This window comes from Nothobranchius furzeri, chromosome 9, assembly GCF_043380555.1.
Source record: "Nothobranchius furzeri strain GRZ-AD chromosome 9, NfurGRZ-RIMD1, whole genome shotgun sequence".
Lineage (NCBI taxonomy): Eukaryota > Metazoa > Chordata > Actinopteri > Cyprinodontiformes > Nothobranchiidae > Nothobranchius > Nothobranchius furzeri.
Genome location: NC_091749.1, coordinates 39,873,139 through 39,897,952, shown reverse-complemented (window position 1 = coordinate 39,897,952; position 24,814 = coordinate 39,873,139). Strand labels below are relative to the sequence as shown.

Genomic DNA, 24,814 nt, shown 5'->3' with positions numbered 1-24,814 from the left:
ATATTAAATGACTGTGTATCCATCACTTACTCATATTTACATTTTATTCAATCTGATGTTTTCTAGATAGCTCACTTTGTGTTTAATACATCATCTTGCTGCTCTTTTGAAACTTGTCGAGGAAGATTCAGGCCCAAACACATGCTAGCATCCTCAGACCCTCACTAATTACACACCAGGTGGTAAACTTTAAAGAAAAAGTGCAAATCACCCGTAACCTCTAATCGTTTTGATGGCTGGGATAACTGTCAAGGTTATTTCTAAGGGACAAATGCTGACGAGTGGCTGCAGGGCGCTAAGTGTGATGCACCAAACGTGAATATGCTGCTCGAGCGAAGATGCTTAGACAACAGATTCTCTGTCTAGAGAGTAGTTTTCAGAGACTCTCACACAGGGCTTTTATTGTAATCATCTGTTTCATATTGTAAGTCAGAATTCACGGCTGTACTTCTGTGGCGTATTCAGAAAGTATTTTTTTAAGCAGCTTTTTTATGTTGCGTTTTATGACAAGTTATTGAAGCCTACCGGAAAACAGCCTTACCAAGTTTGATGCTTCCCCTCAGAGACAATGGTTGCTTTTATAGCACAAAACACATTTTAATCGTTTTATTATAACCATTGTTTTTATTTAAATCATAGCATGTATTGACAGCAGCACCACCTTCATCATCTCAACCGTCATCATCATCATCATCATCCCCCTTCAGCCCCGGGCTTTTGGTTTAGCGTCTCTCTGCAGCCTGCAGCATCTTCACAGAGCATCTCACCACCGACGACCCTCAGGATCTCGTTGAGTGACGTGAGTCCTAACCAATCCCGTTGATGCTCGCGCGGGAGACGCAAATGAAAGAACTGGGAGGTGTCCAATGACGAGGGTCGGCGGAGGATGGGGGCGTTGGAGTGGTATACTTCACCACCCCTCCTATGGGTTTACAAAGAGTTAGTGCAAGATATTCTGCTCTGGGAGTGAGAGTGCGAGGATAAGCGGCACACACTCTCGGAGCGTCGCTCCAACGCTGGACGTTTTTTTTTTAACGTAGGCTCATCTTTCCCAAGAGGGATCAATAGAGACGTTTTGTTGTTGCTGTTAAAAATAAATATCCTCACCATCTATTTGTTTTTATTTTTTAACCTTGTGGAGATTTCTGATGGAGCTCCGTGAAGTTAGATCATGACGGGACACGAGCGTCTCCTCTTGCGTTCACCGCGGCGGTACCTTCACCTTCACAGGTAACCGGGGATAAACGGAGGAGGAACGAGTGGGAAAGAAGAGAAACGCCGGTTTCCTCGGGACGTGCATTCATTCCCCCCTCTCCTGGACCAGTTCTAATGGAAAACAACAGAAAGCAGTGAGCACCTTGCTGTGTCTGCCGGATCACCGCGCAGGTCGTTCAGTCGGTTCAGTCCTGAAGTTAAACTGGGAGGAAGGAACTGCGACACAAGCAGTGCAGCCTGAATTTTACCCCAGTTTGTGCGCTCGGCAGCTCTCCCACCAAACCTGTTCCTCTGTCTGATTACTCACGCGGGGCCAATTTATTTATTTATTTTTTGTTTTCCAAAGGCAGATCAACGGAGAAGAAGGATCTCGCTCCTCTCTTTTTTCCTCTCCTTCACCAGAATAAACTCCCATTCATCATCAGACACTGGATGAGAAGACTATGAGCTGACACACTCCAGTTTTGTCTTCTTTGCACCATCGGATTTGGGTATGTAGGATAAGAATGGGTCTCAGAAGCCCACTGAATTCAACATCTGACAGAGCTCATACTTTGCAGGCTTCATTCATGCGCACTCATTCGTTTAGGAGCCCACACAGGCAGCTTAAGCTCTTTAATTTTGGCAATTTAAGTGACAAATGACTAAGTCTGTGTAACGTGTTGGGAAGATGATTGGCCTCAGGGGTAGAAATTTCTTGGTGAGCATAAAATAGTGTTAGAATTTACTCTTTGCTGATTTTTTGTGTTTGAATCTATACATTAATATGACTTGTGAATACATATAACGATAAATTGCACAAGATGAGGCCAATCGATCGTTTATTGTATTTATGTTCATATTTCATGGAATAATTGTAAATACTGTTCATGCTGAAGTATTATCACTTAAGAACTTTGTTATGTATTCATAGGTGTGTTTGTGGAAGATTCCTGCCATCACATGCAAGGATTGACTGCCTGTAACAACATTGCATAGAGAGAAAACATTGAGCTGTGAAGGCTGAAGACAGATTAACATTATCATGGATCTAAAAGACTATTACCTGTTGGGTGCTCTGCTTGCCTGCATATGGCTTGATCCTTCAATAGCCCAAGAACTTATCTACCCCATCAGGGAGGAATTGCAAGAAAATTTTCTTATTGGAAATATACCAAAGGACCTTAACATTACCCATACAAATGCTGCCACTGGAGCAAGTGCTAATCTAGTGTACCGGCTTGTCTCCAAAGCGGGAGATAACCCACTAGTGCGTGTGGTGAGCAACACTGGAGAGATATCCACAACATCAAACCGAATCGACAGAGAGAAGTTATGCCCCGGCCCGTCGTTTGAGGACAGCGAATGCTCCTTTGAAATTGAAGTCGTCATCCTGCCTAATGATTATTTCAGGCTGATTAAGATCAAAATAATTGTCAGAGACACAAATGATAATGCTCCCATGTTCCCATCCCCTGTGATCAACATCTCCATCCCAGAGAACACCCTCATTAACAGCCGCTTTGCTATTCCTTCTGCCACTGACCCAGACACCGGCTCCAACAGTGTCCACAAATACGAGCTGATCAATGGGCAAAGTGCCTTCGGCTTAGACATTGTGGAGACGCCTGAGGGGGAGAAGTGGCCCCAGCTCATTGTGCAGCAGAATCTGGACAGAGAGCAGAAGGATACGTATGTGATGAAGATTAAAGTAGAGGATGGTGGCATCCCACAGAAATCCAGTACAGCCATCCTTCAGGTTACTGTCACAGATGTCAATGACAACAAGCCAGTGTTTAAAGAGAGTCAGATAGAGGTCCATATACCAGAAAACTCTGCCACTGGCACGTCTGTTGTGCAGCTCCAAGCCACAGATGCAGACATAGGGGCAAATGCAGAAATACATTATGTGTTTGGGACTCAGGTGTCTCCTGCTACAAAAAGACTATTTGCATTAAACACAACATCTGGCCTGATTACAGTGCAGAAACCTCTAGACAGGGAGGAGACAGCTATTCATAAGCTCTCTGTTTTAGCCAGCGATGGCAGCTCGAGTCCAGCCAGAGCTACTGTCACCATAAATGTTACTGATGTCAACGACAATCCACCCAATATTGACCTGAGATACATCATCAGTCCCATAAATGGGACTGTTTTCCTCTCCGAGAAGGATCCCATCAACACCAAGATAGCCCTCATCACAGTGTCAGACAAAGACACTGACATCAATGGCAAGGTCATTTGTTTCATAGAGAAGGATGTACCGTTCCACCTGAAAGCTGTGTATGACAACCAGTATCTGTTGGAAACATCTGCACTGCTTGACTATGAAGGAACAAAGGAATACAACTTTAAAATTGTTGCTTCAGACTCCGGAAAGCCAAGCTTGAATCAGACAGCCTTGGTGAGAGTGAGACTGGAGGATGAGAATGACAACCCACCTATTTTTACACAGCCAGTCATTGAGCTGGCGGTCATGGAAAACAACAAACGGGACCTGTTCCTCACCACTCTAAGCGCCACAGACGAGGACAGTGGGAAGAATGCAGAGATAGTGTATCAGCTAGGACCAAATGCATCGTTCTTTGATCTGGACCGCAAAACTGGGGTCCTAACTGCATCCAGGGTTTTCGACAGAGAGGATCAAGATAGGTTTCTCTTCACTGTAACGGCAAGAGATAATGGGACTCCCCCTTTGCAGACGCAAGCGGCTGTAATTGTAACTGTGCTGGATGAAAATGATAACAATCCTAAGTTCACGCATAACCACTTTCAGTTCTTTGTGTCAGAGAATCTGCCTAAGTACAGCACTGTGGGGGTGATTACAGTGACAGACTCAGATGCAGGAGAAAATGCTGCTGTTTCTCTTTCTATCTGGAATGACAATGAAAATTTTATACTGGATCCATACTCTGGGGTGATAAAATCCAATGTTTCATTTGACAGGGAGCAACAGAGCTCCTATACCTTTGACGTTAGAGCTGTGGACAGCGGCAGACCTCCTTGCTCCTCAGCTGCAAAGGTGACCATCAATGTCATTGATGTCAACGACAACACCCCCATTGTCATCTATCCCCCCTCCAACACATCGTTCAAACTCGTTCCCCTGTCTTCCATCCCGGGATCTGTGGTAGCAGAGGTGTTTGCAGTTGACGGAGACACAGGAATGAACGCAGAACTGAAATACACAATTGTAAGTGGGAATAACAAGGGTTTGTTCAGGATTGACCCCGTCACTGGAAATATCACCCTGGAGGAAAAACCTGCAGTAAGTGACATAGGCTTACACAGATTAGTAGTCAATATAAGTGACCTGGGATATCCTAAATCACTCCATACGCTTGTACTGGTTTTTCTGTACGTCAATGACACTGTGGCCAACTCAACACTTATTTATGATCTCATCCGACGTACGATGGAGACCCCGATAGACAGAAACATTGGTGAAAGTAGTGAAACTTATCAAAGTGGTGACTATCTAACCATAATGATAGCCTTTGTCACTGGCGCCTTAGTGGTGATTATTGTCATCTTTGTGACTGTGCTGCTGCGATGTCGCCACGCTTCCAGGTTCAAAGCTGCACAGAGGAAAAAACAGGGAGCTGAGTGGATGTCACCCAACACCGAAAACAAGCAGAACAAGAAGAAAAAGCGCAAGAAAAGGAAGTCCCCCAAAAGCTCCTTGCTCAACTTTGTCACCATCGAGGGGAACAAACCGGATGATCCTGCCCACGAGCCAATCAACGGAACCATCAGCCTGCCGACCGAACTGGAGGAGCAAGGGATTGGACGATTTGATTGGAATGCCACACCCACCACAACCTTCAAACCCAGCAGTCCAGACCTGGCTCGGCACTACAAGTCTGCCTCGCCGCAGTCGGCCTTCCATCTCAAGGCTGACACACCTGTCTCAGTCAAGAAGCACCATGTCATTCAGGAACTCCCGTTGGATAACACATTTGTCGGGGGCTGTGACACCCTTTCCAAGAGATCCTCCACAAGCTCCGACCACTTCAGTGCCTCAGAGAGCAGCTCCCAGGGAGGGTTCAAAACCAAGGGACCCATGCACACCAGACAGCAGGTAAAGGAGCACTTTTACTGGTCTATAAGTACTGCCTATAACTGCCCTGTTCCACAGTGCTAAAGTGCCAGTCTAGATTAGAGACTCACTAAAAGTTAGTCTGAAGAAACAGAAAAAAGTACTGGAGACTTCCAGCTTCAACAGATTTCACTGTTTTACAAAGAAAAATTGAGAACAAAAATAAAATAAAAAAGTACCTTGAACTATTGCTTATTAATGGAGCCGATCACTGACTCAACAATCAAGTGTAATTTGGGAATGATAATCATCAATAACATGTTTTATCATAAAAGTATTGAATTCATATTTACCAAATGCAAATGGGAGAGTGATTGCCTTGCCTTACTTTTTCCTCTTTAGCACTCAGTTTAGAACAAATGTACCGAAAAACAATAAGTGTCTCAATGTTCATTGTGAAAGAAACATTTTTTTCTTACCTATCTACTCAGATAACCGTAAACATCTTTAAAAAAAAGTGCTGCAAACAAAAACAAAAAAAGTACTCTTCACCTTTCGTCATAAAAACGTGTTCATGTTTTGTGTGCTTGTTTTTGGTTTGTTTGTTTTATTTTTGCTGTTTCTGGTAAATCACAGAGGATTTAGTAACCTTTTCAACACCTGCTGCCACAACAACAGTCAATAATTAGTCTGCTACAGTGGTGTTGTGAATGTCACTGTAGGCTTTGCCTCATCATCTAAGCTTGAATTAAATGCCTCGCTCAAATCACACTAGCGAACTGAGTAAAGCCCGTCTGGAACTTGATACACATCCAATTCAAAAAGGATTAGCCAATAATGAGCCTCAAATTTCAATGTAATCCATGCTGCTTTTTATCAAAGCCTTATTAATTTTTCTGCTAATAAAGCATTGCTACACAACACACAGTTTTAATCTAATGGAACACACGTGGACAAATACAGGGAGAAGCAGAAGAGAGAGAGAGAGAGTGTGTGTGTGGGGCAGGGTGGGAGGGAGGCTAAGACACTATTGTCAGTGGGTTAGGCTTGAGTGTGGTGGTACTAAACCTTTAGGTGGCAGTGTTGCGCTGCATGGCACAGCCTGGCACCGTGCCAACCTGCGGTGGAATGCAAGGGAGGAGAAGAGAGGAATGAAACCTATGTTAGTGTTCTTAGTAAAATACTCTCACCTAATGATGCAGTGGCTGCACAGGGAAGATTGATAACGGCAGTTAGAGATGTGAGTGATAAGATCTACTTGAAGGAGAGAGAGAGCAGAATTACAGGGGTGACACTGAGCGCCTCCTGTCGATGCATACCTCCGGGTCACTGCATCTGGGGTTGCATTTAATGTGTTTCTGTGTGAGAAGTAGCTGTCAAAAGAGGCATTGAGCGCAGCGTCATTCACCAGGCGCCGTTGGCATGTGTGTGTGTGTGTGTGTGTGTGTGTGTGTGTGTGTGTGTGGTTGGTGATGTGTGAGAGACACGAGACGAAGCGATAAAGTAGGTGGCTGTGGCTGGTGGGTTGGGGGTGGGGTAAGTTGCTCCAGCCCTTGAGCGGAGAGCACATGAGATATGACACTATACTGTAAGCACAACTCCATAATTCTAAGCAAGATTTACAGGAATCAATAAGCCTGACAAATGATTAAAAGAAGCACACAAACAGAGCCAATGTGTTCTCTATAATGCCACTAATAAAAAAAAGATGAAAAAATCATTTTTTTCAGTGTAGTTATTGATATTTTTCAGGTAGCATGAATGCAGCAGCCTTTACAGAAGTGGTCACTCTGTCTCACTCAGAGCAGTTCAGTTTCACATTGAACCAGACTTACTTTAAAACTGGCTTTAGTTTTAACCGTGTATGACATGCGTTCACATTAGACTAAACTAAAATCCTGCTCATTTATGCACGTCTAAATTATGAATAGTTTTTTAAAACATTTTGATTAATTATAATAAACTCACATTTTTTTGTTAGTTGTTACATATAGTATATTTTTTATTTGTAAGCTTTCATTAATTCTGATAGAATCAGAGTTGCAGTGTGAAGTCTTCTCTTGTGCATCCCAAAGATTTCCAATAGAGATTGAGATCTGGACTGGACTCCTTAGTTCATGTATGAAACTCAATTCTGAATGCTTCTTTTACTCATTTAAGCACATCAGATCTTAGCTTAGTCTCTTTATGCATCTGTGCCGGTGAAAATAAAAAATCCCAATAGACACACTTGGTCATTTGGTACATGCATTGGTAGCTTAACCAGATTTAGAGACATAACATTGCTGAACCAAGAATGGACCCGTCGAAAATGGCCCAGATGGCGATACTGCCCTCCCACAGGCTTAAGGCACCAGACATAATGGATGCATTTAATTTACTTCTTTTTCTAATTTGGTTGTCTTGATTTCTCTATTCAGATACTCCACAGTCTTACGTTTGATTGGAAATGTTTACTTAGAATTAGTCTTTGGATTGTGTAACTTTTCTGATTTTCACCATTAAACTCAGCAATGAGTTTTACTATTGATTTTCGGATTAGACCTGAGCAAACATTTAGGTGATCTGTGTTTTCATTCAAGTGTTAAAATGCATTCAACGGCTCCAAACCCAACCCAGCTCCCACTTGTCCAATCGTGTAGTTCATGTGAAATGGCCACATTTCTTTCTATGACCACAACACGTCTTTAGACATGGTTAAGAAAAAAAAGAGAGAACCTTTTTAAATTAATTAGGGTTACCCCTTAGCAACTTAAAAATATTAGTAGATTTCCAACTGAAGAGTCTTATTTATTTTCTTTGTGAAACCTGGTCTAGTGCTGCACTGATTCTAATTTAGAGGTAAGATACCGTTTTCTAACTCTGACCTGCCCCAGGTTTTTTAACCAATTCTAATACACCCAAAATGTATAGAAAACATTATATTTCAGATACTTCTGGAAGTGTGAACATCAATATGGAAGATTTTTTATTGCTAACATAAATTAGCATTTAGCAATATGAGTCCACAGACAGGGAAAAATGTCTGAACTTTAAAAATATGATGGCTGCTTTGCGTTGTATGTTTACAGGCCAGATACAGTAACAGGTTTTCTATTTTCAGATGGGTAGATCATATGTTAAAGGTTGAATATGGAACAATTTATAAAAAAAATAAAAATAAATAAAAAAGAAAATTAAATTAAATATATAAATATTTCTTTTCTTTTTTTTAAATACCTCCATGAAGGATTTAGAGGTGTGCAGATTAAATGTGCAGTATTTCCTTTAAAAGCTAAATTTTAATAAAAAAAAAATAATCCAATGTTTATTTTGATGGGTACGACACTTGGTTTATGTTTACATCTACCAGCCAGTAGAGAGCACCATTGCCGGTTGGCAAACAGTCTGCCCTGTACAGCAAGGCTGGCACTGTGGAAAATGAGAAGAGGAGCGCCCATAAAATATCTAAAACCAGAGAGAGTTTAGGTGAAACCTACAAACCTGGTATTCCGACAGCTGGAAACCTTGTTCTGTTGTTGATGCTACAACCTTCACACACAAGATGTCGCTATGGTGTTCCATATTCCACCTTTAAGTCGATCATACTGAATAATGGCCAATTTCATGACCAGCAGATGTTTTGGTGCATATCTACAAGGTTGTGCTTTATTTTGGTCAGGTATTCTCTAAAAATATATTTATTAGTGGAGCAGGAGGTTATTTTTGATGATATGGTATTTTATGAACATCTGTTTTCACATTTGAATCATAAAACCTCTGAAGACCTTCTGCATCTTATTTGCTGTCGCTCACGAGGACTCTAAAGATTCTACCAACAAATTCAGTAAATGTTTATACTGTCCATGTAGTACAATTGTTAGGCTGCAATGTCAAAGTGAGAATATTAATGCCACTGTTCCATCCTGATTAAATTTTTATTTTAACACTGCCACTACTCACACTGACATGTTTGTCATCCTACGTTTTAAAATAATTGATAAGTAGATGCTGTTAATAGTTGCGTTTGCCTCAATACAACTCAGAATAATGGGCTTTTTCTTCAAAAAAATCTAAAATTAAACCATTACCAATTATCTTTGAGAGAAACTTTATGTAGACAGTATATCCAGAAAGTAATATTAGATTATCATACCATCTTCCCTGCAGAGTAGCTGTGCTTTAAAGGAAAACGGGAGACAAAAGATAACTGCAATATTAAATGATTTCATATATACACATAGATAATGAAAAAGCCTCAATGTGATTTAAAGCCATTATTGTTATTTAATAAAAATGTGTGTTGATGTAATATAGTGAAAGTGCAGCCAGGAGTCTGCAATCCGTTGCACTATGTAAAGTGTCGCAAAGGTGAACAACAGAATGATGAAATTTAGCATTTCTTGGCCTCTTGAGTAACAATGCAACAGCAATCATCCATCGTCACATGCAGTTAACACAAACTAAGAGATTAAATTAAGGAGGATGTCTGAGAGGAAAACAAGAGACGTAGAAAATTAGCTTTTAAGCGGATCCCTTTCTCTAAGAATAACATTATTTTTATTCTAACGAGTAGCTACAATGTAACATCAGCACCAATCAATAATAATGAATCGAAAGAGGAGATTAAGACAAGAATGAAACTGGGTGACCTTCAGCGATGTCGTTTCACGGAGTGTAGAGCGTGTAGGAAGGATTAGGAGACGTTTACAGCAAACGGTTCAATCACAGACCAGAATCGTACAGAATCAGCTCTATACCAACCCCAGACTTTACTGATGGCATCAGAAGCATTTCTGGCCTACGATTCGTTTTTTTTTTCCTTTCGCTTATTATTTATTCTCTAGAGACCCGTATTAGTGTAAACAACTCTGAAGGGAAAAAAGAGAATATGAAAAGAACTGTCCTAGTTTTACAAGATGACACAGGCATCTGAGAAACCAAATATAATCATCTCCATCAGTCCTGTTCTCTCTCCCTGTCAGCAGAGACATAGATGTGGTTCCATAACTTCACACGAGCCCAGTGGCCATGTGTTATCTATGTGCTGTACATCAGATCCAGGGCTCACTATCGCCTCTTTCATACAGTGGACTGAGGCGAGTGAGGTTTTGGTGAAATCACAGACAGTGTATCAATCAGTGTTAAAAAAATGAAAATAATTTAAAGAACATGAAACCAGAAACCTTAAAAACAAGTCACATTGTGTGCATAAAAGCTAAATATGCACCCTCTTTTCATTCTCTTTATTTTTTTTACCATTCCTTCATGTTTATGAGCCTACAGCAGCGGTTTGCAGATTTTACAGCCATTTCTACCATTAGTCTCATTAAAGTAAATGTCATTAATTGGTGTTTTTACATTATGACAAAAGCAAAAATGCATAACCTATATAAATAAAGTTTTGATTGATTGATATACTTACATTTCAAATAAATGACCAGCATGAACTGAAACCAGTTTGTTGGAGTTTTACAAAGTTTCTTCAAAGATAATTTAGATCAAAAGTCACTTAATCTTTTATTAGGCTTTATCAAAGACACATTTAATGAATTTAATATAACTTGATCTATTTTCTATAGAATGTAAATCTGGCAAATGCATCCAAAACTAAACTTTACTACTACCCAACATTTTGCTAGAAATTGAGAAAAATGTACGATTTCTGTGTTTGATTCAATAAAATGAATTCAGTCTGGAAGCTGGATTAATGAACAAGCTAAAACACCAGAGCACACCGATTGATCTGATTTGCACCTTGGATAATCATTCTGTTTCTGCATAAAATTGGACCAAAAAAACCCCAAAAACAGTTTGGTTGTTGTTATGAAAACAGATAGTATTCTCAGTTATTTTTAGTTATAATTTAAAAAGAAAACAGCAGAGAGCCATGTGTGACCCCAGAGCCAGGAGCTGAAGACTCCTGGTTTACACGTTTACAGGTGCTGGCCAGTAAATTAGAATATCATCAAAAGGTTGAAAATATTTCAGTAATTCCATTCAAAACGTGAAACTTGTACATTATATTCATGCAATGCACACAGACCAATGTATTTCCAATGTTCATTACATTTAAATTTGATATTCATAAGTGACAACTAATGAAAACTCCAAATTTGGTATCTCAAAAAATTAGAATATTCTGAAAAGGCTGAATATAGAAGACACCTGCTGCCACTCTAATCAGCTGATTTACTCAAAACACCTGCAAAGGCCTTTAAAAGGTCCCTCAGTCTTGTTTTGAAGGCACCACAATCATGGGGAAGACTTCTGACTTAACAGCTGTCCAAAAGACAATCATTGACACCTTGCACAAGGAGGGCAAGACACAAAAGGTGATTGCTAAAGAAGCTGGCTGTTCGCAGAGCTCTGTGTCCAAGCATATTAACAGACAGGCGAAGGGACGGAAAAAATGTGGTAGAAAAAAGTGTACAAGCTCTAGGGATAACTGCACCCTGCAGAGAATTGTGACGACAAACCCATTCAAAAATGTGGGGGAGATCCACAAAGAGTGGACTGCAGCTGGAGTCAGCGCTTCAAGAACCACCACGAGGAGACTCATGAAAGACATGGGATTCAGGTGTCGCATTCCGTGTGTCAAGCCACTCTTGAACATGAAACAGCGCAAGAAGCGTCTCGCCTGGGCCAAGGACAAAAAGGACTGGACTGATGCTGAGTGGTCCAAAGTTATGTTTTCTGATGAAAGCAAGTTCTGCATTTCCTTTGGAAATCAAGGACCCAGAGTCTGGAGGAAGAGCGGAGAAGCACAGAATCCACGTTGCATGAGGTCCAGTGTAAAGTTTCCACCGTCAGTGATGGTGTGGGGTGCCATGTCATCTGCCGGTGTTGGCCCACTCTGTTTCCTGAGATCCAGGGTCAATGCAGCCGTCTACCAGGACGTTTTAGAGCACTTCATGCTTCCTGCTGCTGACCAACTTTATGGGGATGCAGACTTCACCTTTCAACAGGACTTGGCACCTGCACACAGTGCCAAAACCACCAGCACCTGGTTCAAGGACCATGGTATCCCTGTCCTTGATTGGCCAGCAAACTCGCCTGACCTTAACCCCATAGAAAATCTATGGGGTATTGTGAAGCGGAGGATGCAATACGCTAGACCCAACAATGCAGAGGAGCTGAAGACGACTATCAGAGCAACCTGGGCTCTCATAACACCTGAGCAGTGCCACAGACTGATCGAGTCCATGCCACGCCGCATTACTGCAGTTATTGAGGCAAAAGGAGCCCCGACTAAGTATTGAGTGCTATACATGCACATTCTTTTCATGTTCATTCTTTTCAGTTGGCCAACATTAGAGAAACAAACATTTTTTCATTGGCCTTTAGAATATTCTAATTTTCTGAGATACCAGATTTGATGTTTTCATTGGTTGACACCTATAAATATCAAAATTAAACGTAATAAACATCGGAAATACATTGGTCTGTGTGCATTGCATGAATATAATGTACAAGTTTCACGTTTTGAATGGAATTACTGAAATATTTTCAACCTTTTGATGATATTCTAATTTACTGGCCAGCACCTGTATTTCAGTCGCCCAACAGTACTGTTTGTTGGCAGCAGAGAAGCTCTGATTCTGGTTTTGAGAGCCGATACGGATTTCTGAGTTTTGCCAAAACAGATTTAGGAAAATTCCTATTTATTCCAAACAACAGGGAAACCTTTGTTTTAGATTTCTGAAATATGAATCTAGAGGCATAAACGTCCATATAAATGACCCGTTATTAATAATGTGAATTAGTGCACATTAATGATCATTATGTGGAGTGAGTGCCCTTGAGTTTCATATTAAATCAATCACTCTGATTCTGACCTCAAGTGAGTAATTTGATGCATTTGAAACATTTGACATTGAAATAAGCAAACTGTTTACGCTGGATCGGTGTTTACCACACTGCTGTGATGTGTTTTCCTACATGGCGATCCAGGCCTTTGCTCTGGAAATTACACCATTTCCATTTTCTGGGGTTTCCCATCTAAATTTGCCTCAGTCACAGTATCATTTCCCCCTGTTATGACCATGACTGTAAAAACAGAATTATATTACAGCATAAGCAACAAACACAGAGTAGGCTGTTAATATTACACTAGATGGAGTGTTCAGATTGAAGTGTTTGTTGTTATGAAGGCCTGTGAGGGTGCAACGTGACTGCCTGGCTGAGTAGTCTCGGCGTTGTCTTGTCGGTGCGTTTAATGAATGGACATTCTATGCAAACAGGAGTTTATACAGACCATTGTAATTATGGAGCCTTGGGGGAGTCGTCCTTCTTGTGCAGGTTCATTTGCCACATTAATAAGGGGATTAGTAGTACGTACGGGGGCTGATGGCAGCAGGAGAAGTTTGAGAAGATTAATGAACTATGACAATGTTGCACCTGAGGGGAAAAGTCTGTTGCTATATCTTCTGGGTTGTGCTGACACAGAGTTTGTCGAAGGAAGATGGAGAGAGGCCAGTGATTGTTGTCGACTGTGATCATACATCCTTCTCCCCAGCTATCTTGTCACTTAATCAGGATACTCTGCTTGTGATCCACTACACTGTATGTCTGATACTTTATGAATGAAGAAGCTCCAGTGAGTAAAAAGAAGGACACAGATTAGTTTAAACTTGGTTTGTGTGGGGTGTGAATTAAAGGGAGAGCAGTTTTGGCTTGCTTTTGGCACCTCCTAGTGTCTGTTAGTCAAATCAAAAGGGAAATTTGGTGTGCATTTTAATACCTTAATCAAACAGCTGGAAAGTCTCCTCAGCCTTCATTAGTGTCTTCAGGTAAGGTTCACCACTAACTCAAACAAATCAGCTGTGTTCATGATCTAAAACATGCAGGAAACGTACTCAAAGCAGACTGTGGTGCCAGGCATGTCAGCTCCCCTTTACAACAGGGACCAGGCAGGCACTCAAAAGTTGCAAGTGCCATATTCTGGCTGCCAGGGGTGGTGGGGTCTAAGTGACATTTCATTAACACACACTGGCTCAAGAAAATTATTTAAAAATATAAAAAAAGTTGCACACATGCCTTTAAAAGACTCCCTGGATGGATAAACAATACATATACTACATTCATCAACCAAATCGGCAATCCATCTTGATTTATAAAGTTCCTAAGAGAAAATCCTGACCACTTTTTCATTGTCTTGTCTCAAAATGTTGTATAACCTCAAAACAAATGTAGCTACCCTCAGATAATAAGCCAATAAGTCCGTGAGAGAAGTTTCTGTCAAAGCTTTAAATCATCAGTGGAAGATTTGCAAGGCTCTTCACCACAGAGAACATTGTAGTCCTTTTAAAAACTTGTCATGTACTCCGTGTCTAGGTCGGGGAAAGGAAAGGAAATGGATGGTGGGTTATACCAAGGTAGTGGATGTGTGTAGTACTATCTGAGAAGATTATTGCCCCAAGGGTGATCCCGTTTTGTCTGCAGAAAACAACAAAATAAATCAAAGCTCCCTGATGGTGCACTGGAAGAACTGTGCAGTTCATTTATATGATTTGTTCCCTGTAGAGAAAAAATAAATGAAATGCTGCAGATTTAATATATTGGTTTATTTATGTATATGTAGCTATTTTAAATTTTAATTTGTCATTTTTGTTTTCTGTAACTATGGAGCAAGATAGCCAGAACACAGACTATGGCAAATTACCAGGATTTATTTATTTGTTTACATACTTGCTTTTTCTTTTATTTCTCTTGTTTTAAGAATTTCTTACAACTAACAAGTTCCCATTGCACTGCTTACCTCTTAGAAACATGTACACAGTTTTCATTGTGATAAATGTTGCCTAGCATTGACAAGTCCTATGTATGTGTGTGTGTGTGTGTGTGTGTGTGTGTGTGTGTGTGTGTGTGCATTTTTGTTCGAATTTTCTGGTTTTGTTTCTCCATCTTTAATCTTATAGTCATCCATTTAACTTCTGTAACATAAAACACATAAAAGTCACGGTGGCTTTTGTGGGGCTTTCATTATTTAATTTATCTCCATGTTTTCACTAATCTTGAAAAAAAGACACGTTTCCTATTTTTTTCAGAAGCAATCAATCAAGCTGACACATCAGCCTCAACTATTTTCTTACACCGCATGACGAGAAATAGACAAAACCTGAGCCTAAAACACTCACAGTGACGTATCAACACTTCTTTTTTTAAATTCTCCTAAAACATGCATAAATATAAGAGTAGAGGGTGGAAGAAAATGTTTCTTGACTGCTTGCTTGTCTACAAAAGAGAAAAAAAAAAGTAAAAAAAAATGGAAGTTTTGATGCTGCTTCATTGTTTGAATCCTCCCCCACTTTAGTGTCCCATCTCCCCCCTTTTTCAATCCTTCATTTGTCCCTCCACCCACTCTCCCTGTTCCCCGTCTCCAGCCCTAGCCTTTCATCCTGGTTTTATTGGGGTCAACGCCATAACACGCTATGTTAACTCACCAACACGGGTGTGTTCACCTTTGTATTGTGATCGTTAGTGACAAACGAGAGTGTCCAACTTGTACCCTAAAGCCTGATTTATACTTCCCCATCTACGCTTTGACGAAGATGAAAATTCCCCACCAGGAAAACACCTCTGAGGGGTTCTGCCACAATTGTAATCACATCTCTGGTCCAGGATTGTGTATTTACTATTCTTTATTTGTATTGTGTTTATGTATTTTAGAGACTTTAACACAGACCAAAAGTTTCCTTCACTTTCCTCCACCTCTTCATGCGGTCGCCACCTCCAAACCCACGTTTTCCGTAATTTCCATCCACAGATTAAAAGTCTGCTGCGTCTCATTGTTCTCTTTCAGTGAGTTAAACTTCTTCTGTGATTCGCTCTTCCATCTGCTCCGTGTCTGCCGCTAGATATCTTCAGCACCCGCTTTTTAAATGTGGTGATGCTTGACGTTTTGGAATGTAAAAAAATTGGGCATGTCTGCGTCACCCTCTTAGGGCCTGCCGCAGAGCTTTTGCATCAACGCATTGATGGCGTGTTGTATAAACCAGGCTTAACTCTTTCTTCTCCTTTGAGGGAACTGGTCTTATGAGGAGTATATCATTAACCTTCTCAGTAGCCCAGTGGTATGAGTGTCCGCCCTGGGACTGGGAGATCAGTATTCAAATCCGGTCGGGTCATACCAAAGACTTTTAAAAATGGGACCCAATGCCTCCCTGCTTGACACTCAGCTTTAAAATGTTGGATTGGGGGGTCAAACCACCAATAGTTCCTGAGCACAGCCAAAGCTGCAGCTCCCCACGGGGGATGGGTCAAATGCAGAGATGTAATGACTAATGGGACTTTAAGTCAAGGGACACACAGTCACACTCTGTCCCTAACCGGTGTCCAGACTAATAACGTTTGATGGCATTGGCCAGCCACCCTTCTCACCTCTTCAACCCTCCCTCCCCCCATTCCCTCACCCTAATTTATTTTATTTTTTGTTTAACACTTGACTTGAAATGTGACTGCCATTGACTGCTTTTGCCACTGGGCCTCATCGCTCACAAAGACTCTGTTCTGTAATCATCCATGTAAAAAATTCTTGTATATATGATGTTTCATGTGAATTGAACTCCTGGTAATCTTGCCTGATGTGCTGTGTTCAACAATAATGGACTTGTTTTATTATTATTAATATCAATGAGTTAATTTAATTACTTAGCCTGCTTTTTGCCTTACTTTTTTTTTTTCCTATTTTTGTTTCCATTTCCAGTTCTACATTAATTAAACCTGAAATAAACTGCAACTCGTTTTTTTTCTGTTTACAAAAAGCTTTATCTGAACAGTGCTATTCTACCTTTATAATTTCATAATAAATGTTTCAAAGAGATAATTTCTTTCTTGTTTTGAATTTGTCTGTTTGTTGTCTGTTGAGCTGCATGTAGAAACCAGGCTACCACTCGTGCATCGGTTCTAATCAGCATTTACCCGCAAACAAGAGCGGCAGCTAATTATATCACCAAGTTGTTTATTTTGAGAGGCTAACAGATTCTCTGGTTTGAATGATCTGTTTTTAAAGCAGCACACAAAGAGACACAGGCAGCCAACTGTAAGTCACAATTACATTCATAGTGAGTGATCATTTAAATGAGCTGGCTCTTAAAGTGTAAAATGACACAATCTTTTCTATACCATGCATGCAGTTAGTTGGCACAGTGACTGTTGAGCCTATCTGACCTAAATTTGCGAGTGTCAGTGAGATCAACCTGGCAGATGTTTCCAAGCATCCGATGCTGGGGGTTTTATTCTTCATCTTTGTTCTCTAGCAGGAACATAAATAAAAAGGGGTTCAGATGTTGTGAAATCCAGACACTTTATTCCGACATTTTCCTTCCTGTCAGTAAAAACAGTTAATTTCTTAAAGTATCTTTAGCAGAAGATAAAGGGAGGAAACTTGACAGGTTTTTTTATATGGAAAAGCATCCCCAAAGCCAGTAAAAACTTCAGTTTTGACAGCCATAGAGTTACGAGTGTCCTCTAAAGTTGAAGCCTTTTTTAAAGAGGCCGTATCATCATACATACCGGGAAACAGTCTGACTGCAAAGAACAAAACATTGCTTTTATTAATATTTAAGCACGAGAACCCAATTAAATTGACTTTCAATATTATATTATGAACACTCCCCCTCTTTTTAGGGGAAACTGGAGCACCACTAAGAAGTGACCACTTTATAGCCACCAAGGACCTGAAAAATCACTGAGTGTTGCTGAAGTTCTTCACAAAATTAGTCTAAAGCATGAATTTAACTTTTTATGTGCAGCGCGCATATATTTGAACTTGTGACATTGCTGTGAGCTAAATGTGGATTGTAGTCTAATGCAGCTTCCTAAAGTATTTAATGACCAACTTGAGTACAAAGCCTGCACCAAATAATTTACAGTTCCTAACACCAAGAAAAACTCATTCTTGGCAATAAAAACAGCTGTTTAAGTTATTGTAATCATTTTAAATAGAGCCAAGCAACAACTAAACATCAAATAAACTTGATTACATCATAAAACTATAGTAAATACCCATTTGTGTTAAAAGTATATTAAGTATTTATGAATATATTCTTGCATCTTATTAGGATTAGAACTGTGGGTGAAACTCTACAAGAAGACTTCTTTAAGATGACTTATTCAGCCAATAATAAGATGTTTAATTTATTTAATAGTTATTTGATTAGTTATTCATTTCTTGCCAAAAAAGTGTTCCTGCTTTATTGTTTTAAGTTATATAAAGTTGTCTTATTGCTTTGTGGGACTTTTACAATCTAACTTATTCACAGTGTTAAAGGTGTGGATCACTGACAGACCATTTTGAATGCTTATATATGCTTATAATCAGCCACTCTGAGTTTTTCATGCAGGCTGAACATAAAAATAGTCTCCTACACCCTCATATCTCCTGCATTAGCTTCTGACAGAAAATAAACAGTGAAACTTTAGGATTTGAAAAGCCTGACCGATCTACGTCACACTGTCGCTTAACATTCGTGGACTCACCCTTCTTGATTCATGACGGGAAAGGCTGTTGTTGGTTTAGCGTCCAGAAAACAGCAGAGAACATCTCAGCTAGTAAAAGCTAACCATTAGCATTAGTAACTCCATCACACAGCAGAACTCCTCCAGGCTTGTGCTATTTGTGGAGACAAAACATCAACGTTGCAAAGCAAACAGAGTCAGTGGTAGATTCACAATGCTGTTAGCCAACCAGAGGGGAGATATCCAAACATCAGGATGTAAGACTCTAGATCTTGTAATTTGAAGGTCTCCTCTGATCTGGCAATCTTCTATATCCTGAAACATGCGCACCAGGGCCTTTTGTACCCAGAGTACAACATACAAAACATTCATTCCTACTAGAGACCAATGCAGATGCATTAATTAAATCATTGTTCCACACCTTTCACAAGGAAAGCTTTATTCAATACCATCCCATAATATCAAGTTAGCAACTGTAACTCTATTTTGCTTCATCTTCACCATCGTCATCACCACAAACACCTGAAATACACACATGGTGACGACTGGTATTTCATCTACTCTATTTTAACATAAATGATTTACTTTGTGGTACAAATTGACCAATACGACATGCTACATTTGTAATCTCTACAGAAAACATAGCTGAGAATGTGTGATTACTATTTTTTTAATTGTTTCTCAGTTGAAGGAAAAAGAGGAAAAACAGGGAGGTAGAGGGGGAGGAAGGAAGAGGAGATTTTAAAGTGCCTCACCAGCCCAGCTATACGCCTAACTCGGCTTAATCTGTCCACTCAGTTTCAAAGCCACAAGCAGAGCTTAGTCCGCATTTGAGTGAGCAGGTGGGGCGAAAAAAAGAGAGGAAAATAAATAAATATGGGCTTTAAAGTTTCATCCCAAGTGTATGGTCACTTTAGAGCACGTTTGCTGCCTGCAGTTTGAAATCCCCACCCTGACCTCAAGTGACAAATTTAATACTTTACTGGAAAAAATGCTGTCTGGGTTTTCTCAACTTTCCCAAATTTAGCTAAAGCTTAGGAACACAGAGAGGTTTGAAATATTTACAGAATTAAATGGAGCAGATTTATTTCCTTCTCTTTGTGCACACATTATATATCCAGTCCAGCTTTTGTTCAGAATGCTCCCAGATGTGATCTTTGCATGCATAATCTGGTTATGGAAAAGTGTTGGAAAGTGAGTCCCTTCTCCTCTGCATTGAGTTTCATCTATTAATATGCAAGTGACAAAATGCAAACATGGGATCCTTTTTTTTTAATGACAGAGCAATTAAAAGACTTGACGCGAGACAAAAGTCTCTTCTCACAAAAGACTGAAACTGAGCCACTCAAACAGCCAGATTTGCTCAAGACTGTGAATGCTTCACATAAAGCCTGCATGTCTACAGAAATAGAGCCTTTGCAGTAGATTTACAGCCCTCATGTTTGCAATGTTGTTGCATTTTCTTTATCATTGTGAACTTGAGTACACACGACAGAGCAGACATCCACTTGAACAATTGCCAACACAAGGATGATGTCACGTGCAGTTTTAACTTTGTTTGTATGGAAACCAGAGCGATTCATTTTCTGGTGCTCCACCAACGTTATTCTCACTAGCACCAGTTATTCTGTGTAGACATTTTTATTCAAATATATGTTGATTAAGAGAAGAGATTGATAGATAATCTGTATCTAACCTGTACTGGGATTGCTCTTTGATTAAGCTCAGTTTGGAGAAAGAGAGAATAGTTTTGACAGGTCAGATATTGAGTGTCAGTGACTGTTTCAAAAGCATTACTATTAAATACTATTATTATTATTATTATTATTATTATTATTGTTGTTGTCATTATAAATTATTTCATTCTAAAGTATCCACATTTCTGATACTGATACTACAGAAAAAAAGTGTGTCATCAATGTTTTATTTTGTTAGGAATCAGTAGAATAGCTGAGAAAATTTATTTAGATATTTCTTGTTGTAGAAGATTTTGTAAACTCCACCAAGGCTGCCCTTTCTCACTGATTCTGTTCATAGTTTTTATGGACAGGATTTCTAGGTGCAGCCAAGGTGTTGAGGGGATCCGCTTTGGTGGCCTAAGGATCAGGTCTCTGTTTTTTGCAGATGAGGTGGTCCTGTTGGCTTCATCAGAACATGATCTCTTACTTTCGTTGGAGCGGTTCACAGCCAAGTGTGAATCAGCCGGGATGAGAATAAGCTCCTCTAAACCCAAGTCCATGGTCTTGAGTTGGAAAAGGGTAGAATGATGAGGTCCTACCCCAAGTGGAGGAGTTGAATTACTTTGGGGTCTTGTTCACGACTGAGGGTAAGATGGAGCGTGACATCTATGGGCGTATTGGTGCTGTGTCTGCAGTGACTCAGGCGTTCTACCGGTCTGTCATGGTGAAGAGAGAGCTGATCCAGAAGGCAAAGCTCTCAATTTTGCTGGTCGTTCCTACCCTTACCTATGGTCAACGAGCTTTGGGTAGTGCCCGAAAGAACGAGATCGGACACAAGCAGCTGAAATGAGTTTTCTCCACAGTGTTGCTGGGCTCTTCCTTAGAGATAGGGTGAGAAGCTTGGTCACCTAGGAGGGGCTCGGAGTAGACCCGCTGCTCCTCCAAAAGGAGCCAGTTGAGGTGGCTCATACAGCTTTTTAGAATGCCTCTTGGACGCCTCCTTTTTCCGGGAGCGTCCAACCAGGAGGAGACTTAAAGGGTGACCCAGTCTTGGGATTCCCCCAGAGGAGCTGGCCAAAGTGGCTGTAGAGAGGGAAGTCTGGGCTCCTCTGCTTAGGCTACTGCTCCCGCCACCCAACCTCAGATAAGCGGAAAATGGATAGATTATTTATTTTGTAAACCATTGATTTTTTTAAACTCAAATTTAAAAATGCATCTGCCCAGAATTTAGAGAAATATTACGTCTACTGAGATGCCGAACAGACTCACTTTGTGTCAAATAGATTAAACAAAACAGTCCCATGACACTAACCCTTCTTTTTTTTTACTGAACTTTATCATCATTTCCTCCCATGTCAAATATTTCTTTATGAGGTAGAGATATCAAAATTTATAGTCAATGTGTTTTTGTGTGACAGAGATAGGCTTTGTATCCGTTTTTTAATAATCAGATCTCTATCATCATCGTCTCTGATTTTCAGTTAATTTTCAGCTTACAGTTAAATACACAAATATTCATTTATACAGGATTAAACATCTAACAAACAAAAACAAAGATACACAGGCTTTGATGATGATTAATAAACTAATTTAGTATTTTGATAAATTTTTAAAAAGAAATAAATTGAACAATTCAATAATATTCTGGAATAAAGAAAGAAAAGGCAATTCTAGCATAACCAAAACAGGATGAGATCTTAAGTTAATTAGTCACCTACTCAATACTAAATGAAAATTAAGCTCTATCAGACACTTGAAACTGACTTCATTTTTTATTATTATTTCTGTTATTTTCTGGAATGATGCCCAGGCTGTCATGTTTCCCTCCAGTAACTGTGTAGTCTAGCTTCACTAATATTTTCCCTAAAGGGTAATTTTTCCTTAACCAGTTCAGTCACTCGCATTTCCCCAATTGGGGAGAAAAAGGGAGAAAAGGTGACTGCATTTCTCAGAATGAATCCCCAAAAGTGTTTGACTCCAGACAAAGAGAAAAACTGTTTTCATTTTCAGCCTGAGCAGTCTAGTATCCATCAGGACAGCGGTAAGTTATGCACTGATGTAGCACTGAGGGGAAAGCCCATCCACTGTAATGTATGTCTTTATTGAACCAAGGTGGATTGGTCATGCCACTGGGGGCACGAGGCAAATGTTGTTTTTTTTTTTTTTTATTCTCTTCAGCTTCCAACAGACAGGATTACATATGCATACAGCTGCATGCACAAAAACAGGGGACGCTAAAGGTTACGGATGTGAACTTTTGACTGAAAGGTTGATCGGTGAAATCTTAGCCCAGGAGGATGAATTAGACCTGGGAAGAGAAATCCCCGCTGTGGTGCCCTGCAGCAAGGCATGTGGTCCCCTTTGTGTCCAGTGGGATTCCTCAGTGGATAAAATTGTTGTTGTACTGGAAAAGGTTTCCCAGGTAGATGTGTCACACCAAAGATGGACTTTTATGTCTTTCCTGGAAAAAAAAATGTTTAGGGAAAAAACATTTATACTGTAAACGTATAGAGGCAGTTTTATTCGAGGACTCACCCATCTTGGCTCATGACGGGCAATGGCGCCCCCAAGGACCCAGGAAAAGCCAGTGTTAATAAATCATATTAGTGTTCTGTCAAACAAAAAAAGATCTTGTTTTTTCAAGACATAATTGTAAAACAAAATAAAAATAAGACAATTAATGAGTAAAGAAATAATCAAAATAAAAAAACAATACATATGTTTCTGCTGCTCACCATTTAAAAAAAGTTTTTATCTCCATAATTTTTTATGAACACATCAACAGGTGAATTCCACAAAAAAAAATTAAAATAACGTTTGAAATAACTGAAATGTTTAACTTAAATTTTATAAACATTTTGGATACACACTTTAAAAAAAAATAAAAACAAATGAAGCAATGCAATACATCGCCACAGGCTAAACTCTCCCAGAGTTACCACAAGGACCAATTTGGTGTGCCGCCCCAAAAATTTCTTTGGCCCTGTCTGGCCACTCCTATCAAAATTTTTCTGGATGCGCCTCTGATGATTGGTAAGGATGCTGTTGATTGAGCTTCTAGGAGAGAGCAGAGTGCATCTCAGCTATAGAAGCTAACAGTTAGCATTAGCAATTCCACAACATTGCACAACTCCTCCAAGCTTTTCTTAATTGATAAAATAAGATAAAATATCTGCATTGCAGAGCAAATGGTGTCAGTGGAAGAATCACATTTCTGTTAGCCAATCAGTGATGAGATGTCTGCACATCAGGAATTAAGATCCAAAACCCTGCAGTCTCTGCTCATTTTTTGTCTGGCTCATTTGTAGTTCTTGAAACAAGAGCGCCAAAGCTTTTTCTCACAGATCTCAACTCACAAGGCATTAATTTGTACTAAAGAGCACTGCAAGTGTGATGAAAATGCGCCCTTTAAAGTAAAACGTTGGCTTAGGTGTAAATAACTTTTCACCGAAATACTTTCAGCATTTAGAGCAAAAGAAATCCTAGAGTATTAAAAACATTTTCTTTCACTTCTTCATGCTTCTGTTTACTGTAATATTTTGCTAATGTCATACAATACTCCCCAGACCTTGTCTGTTGATTACCTACAGAAACTAAAATAAATAAATAAAAACAAGAAGACATGTAGGTAGGTAATTGTGTGGGGACTTTGAAGGATTTCCATCAATGCACACAGTGCAGCTATGAACAGCACAACTATGATATAGTTGTCAGTCAGAGCCTGAACAGGGTTGGTAAAAGCACTAAACTATGTAAATGAATGTTTGCGATCATGTGGCACATGTCAACTGTTTTCTCAAGCCTCAGAATTAAAGGTGTGTGCAGAAGCTCCAGTGGTGTGGCTAGTCCCCAATGAGAGCTTTAGCTAGCTCACTATTATATCTGAGGATGAATGAGAACATTAGTTTCATGAAAAAGATTAATTGTGTATTTCTTTAAATCTGACTGGTGATTTCCTTACAACAAACACAAACACTTACCCTGGGTGGTATTTATGTTGTTTTTCAAAGAGTGTGTACAGTTGTTTGTGGATCTATTACACTCTTCAGAGAGCTAATTAGATAAAAAGCTGGGATGTATGTCAGCTGGAAGGATGTGTGTCAACCCACTCTTCTTCGATGTATTTACTGGAGATTTGTATTGATTGTACGCTTCGTCTTGTGCCCCAGGCATCAGCATGCTACAGTGGAAGCCATGTGCCTTGCTTTTGTCTGTTGAGTTGAGCAAATAAGGTTTGTGATAAATCTGCTTTAGGAGGAGCTGCACATGGGAATGTTCAACGCAAACATAAAATACGACTTGACTGTTTTATCGTCAAGGGCACAAGAAATAACAGGATTTTGTAAAATACTCGCTCAGTCTTACGTTTTTGCACTTTTTTGTCTCTGTGGCCCTTACATCCACTGAAGCTTACAGTCCTGCTTCTCTTTTCTGTTTTTTTCTGAGTCACGTAGCACACAGG

The 24,814-nt window shown here is 39.9% G+C and overlaps 1 protein-coding gene across 4 annotated transcripts in view; it reads left to right on the top strand.

The window, feature by feature from the left end:
* The first annotated feature begins 916 nt into the window (after positions 1-916).
* LOC107381645 (protocadherin-9) overlaps positions 917-24,814 on the top strand; it is a 243,711-nt gene continuing 219,813 nt past the window's right edge. For all 4 annotated transcript variants that reach the window (XM_054732393.2, XM_054732392.2, XM_015953417.3 and 1 more), the window contains exons 1-2: positions 917-1,706; positions 2,129-5,275. In XM_054732393.2, the coding sequence (XP_054588368.1) occupies positions 2,240-5,275 (3,036 nt within the window). In that variant the 5' untranslated portion in view covers positions 917-1,706; positions 2,129-2,239. The remainder of the gene's footprint in view (positions 1,707-2,128; positions 5,276-24,814) is intronic.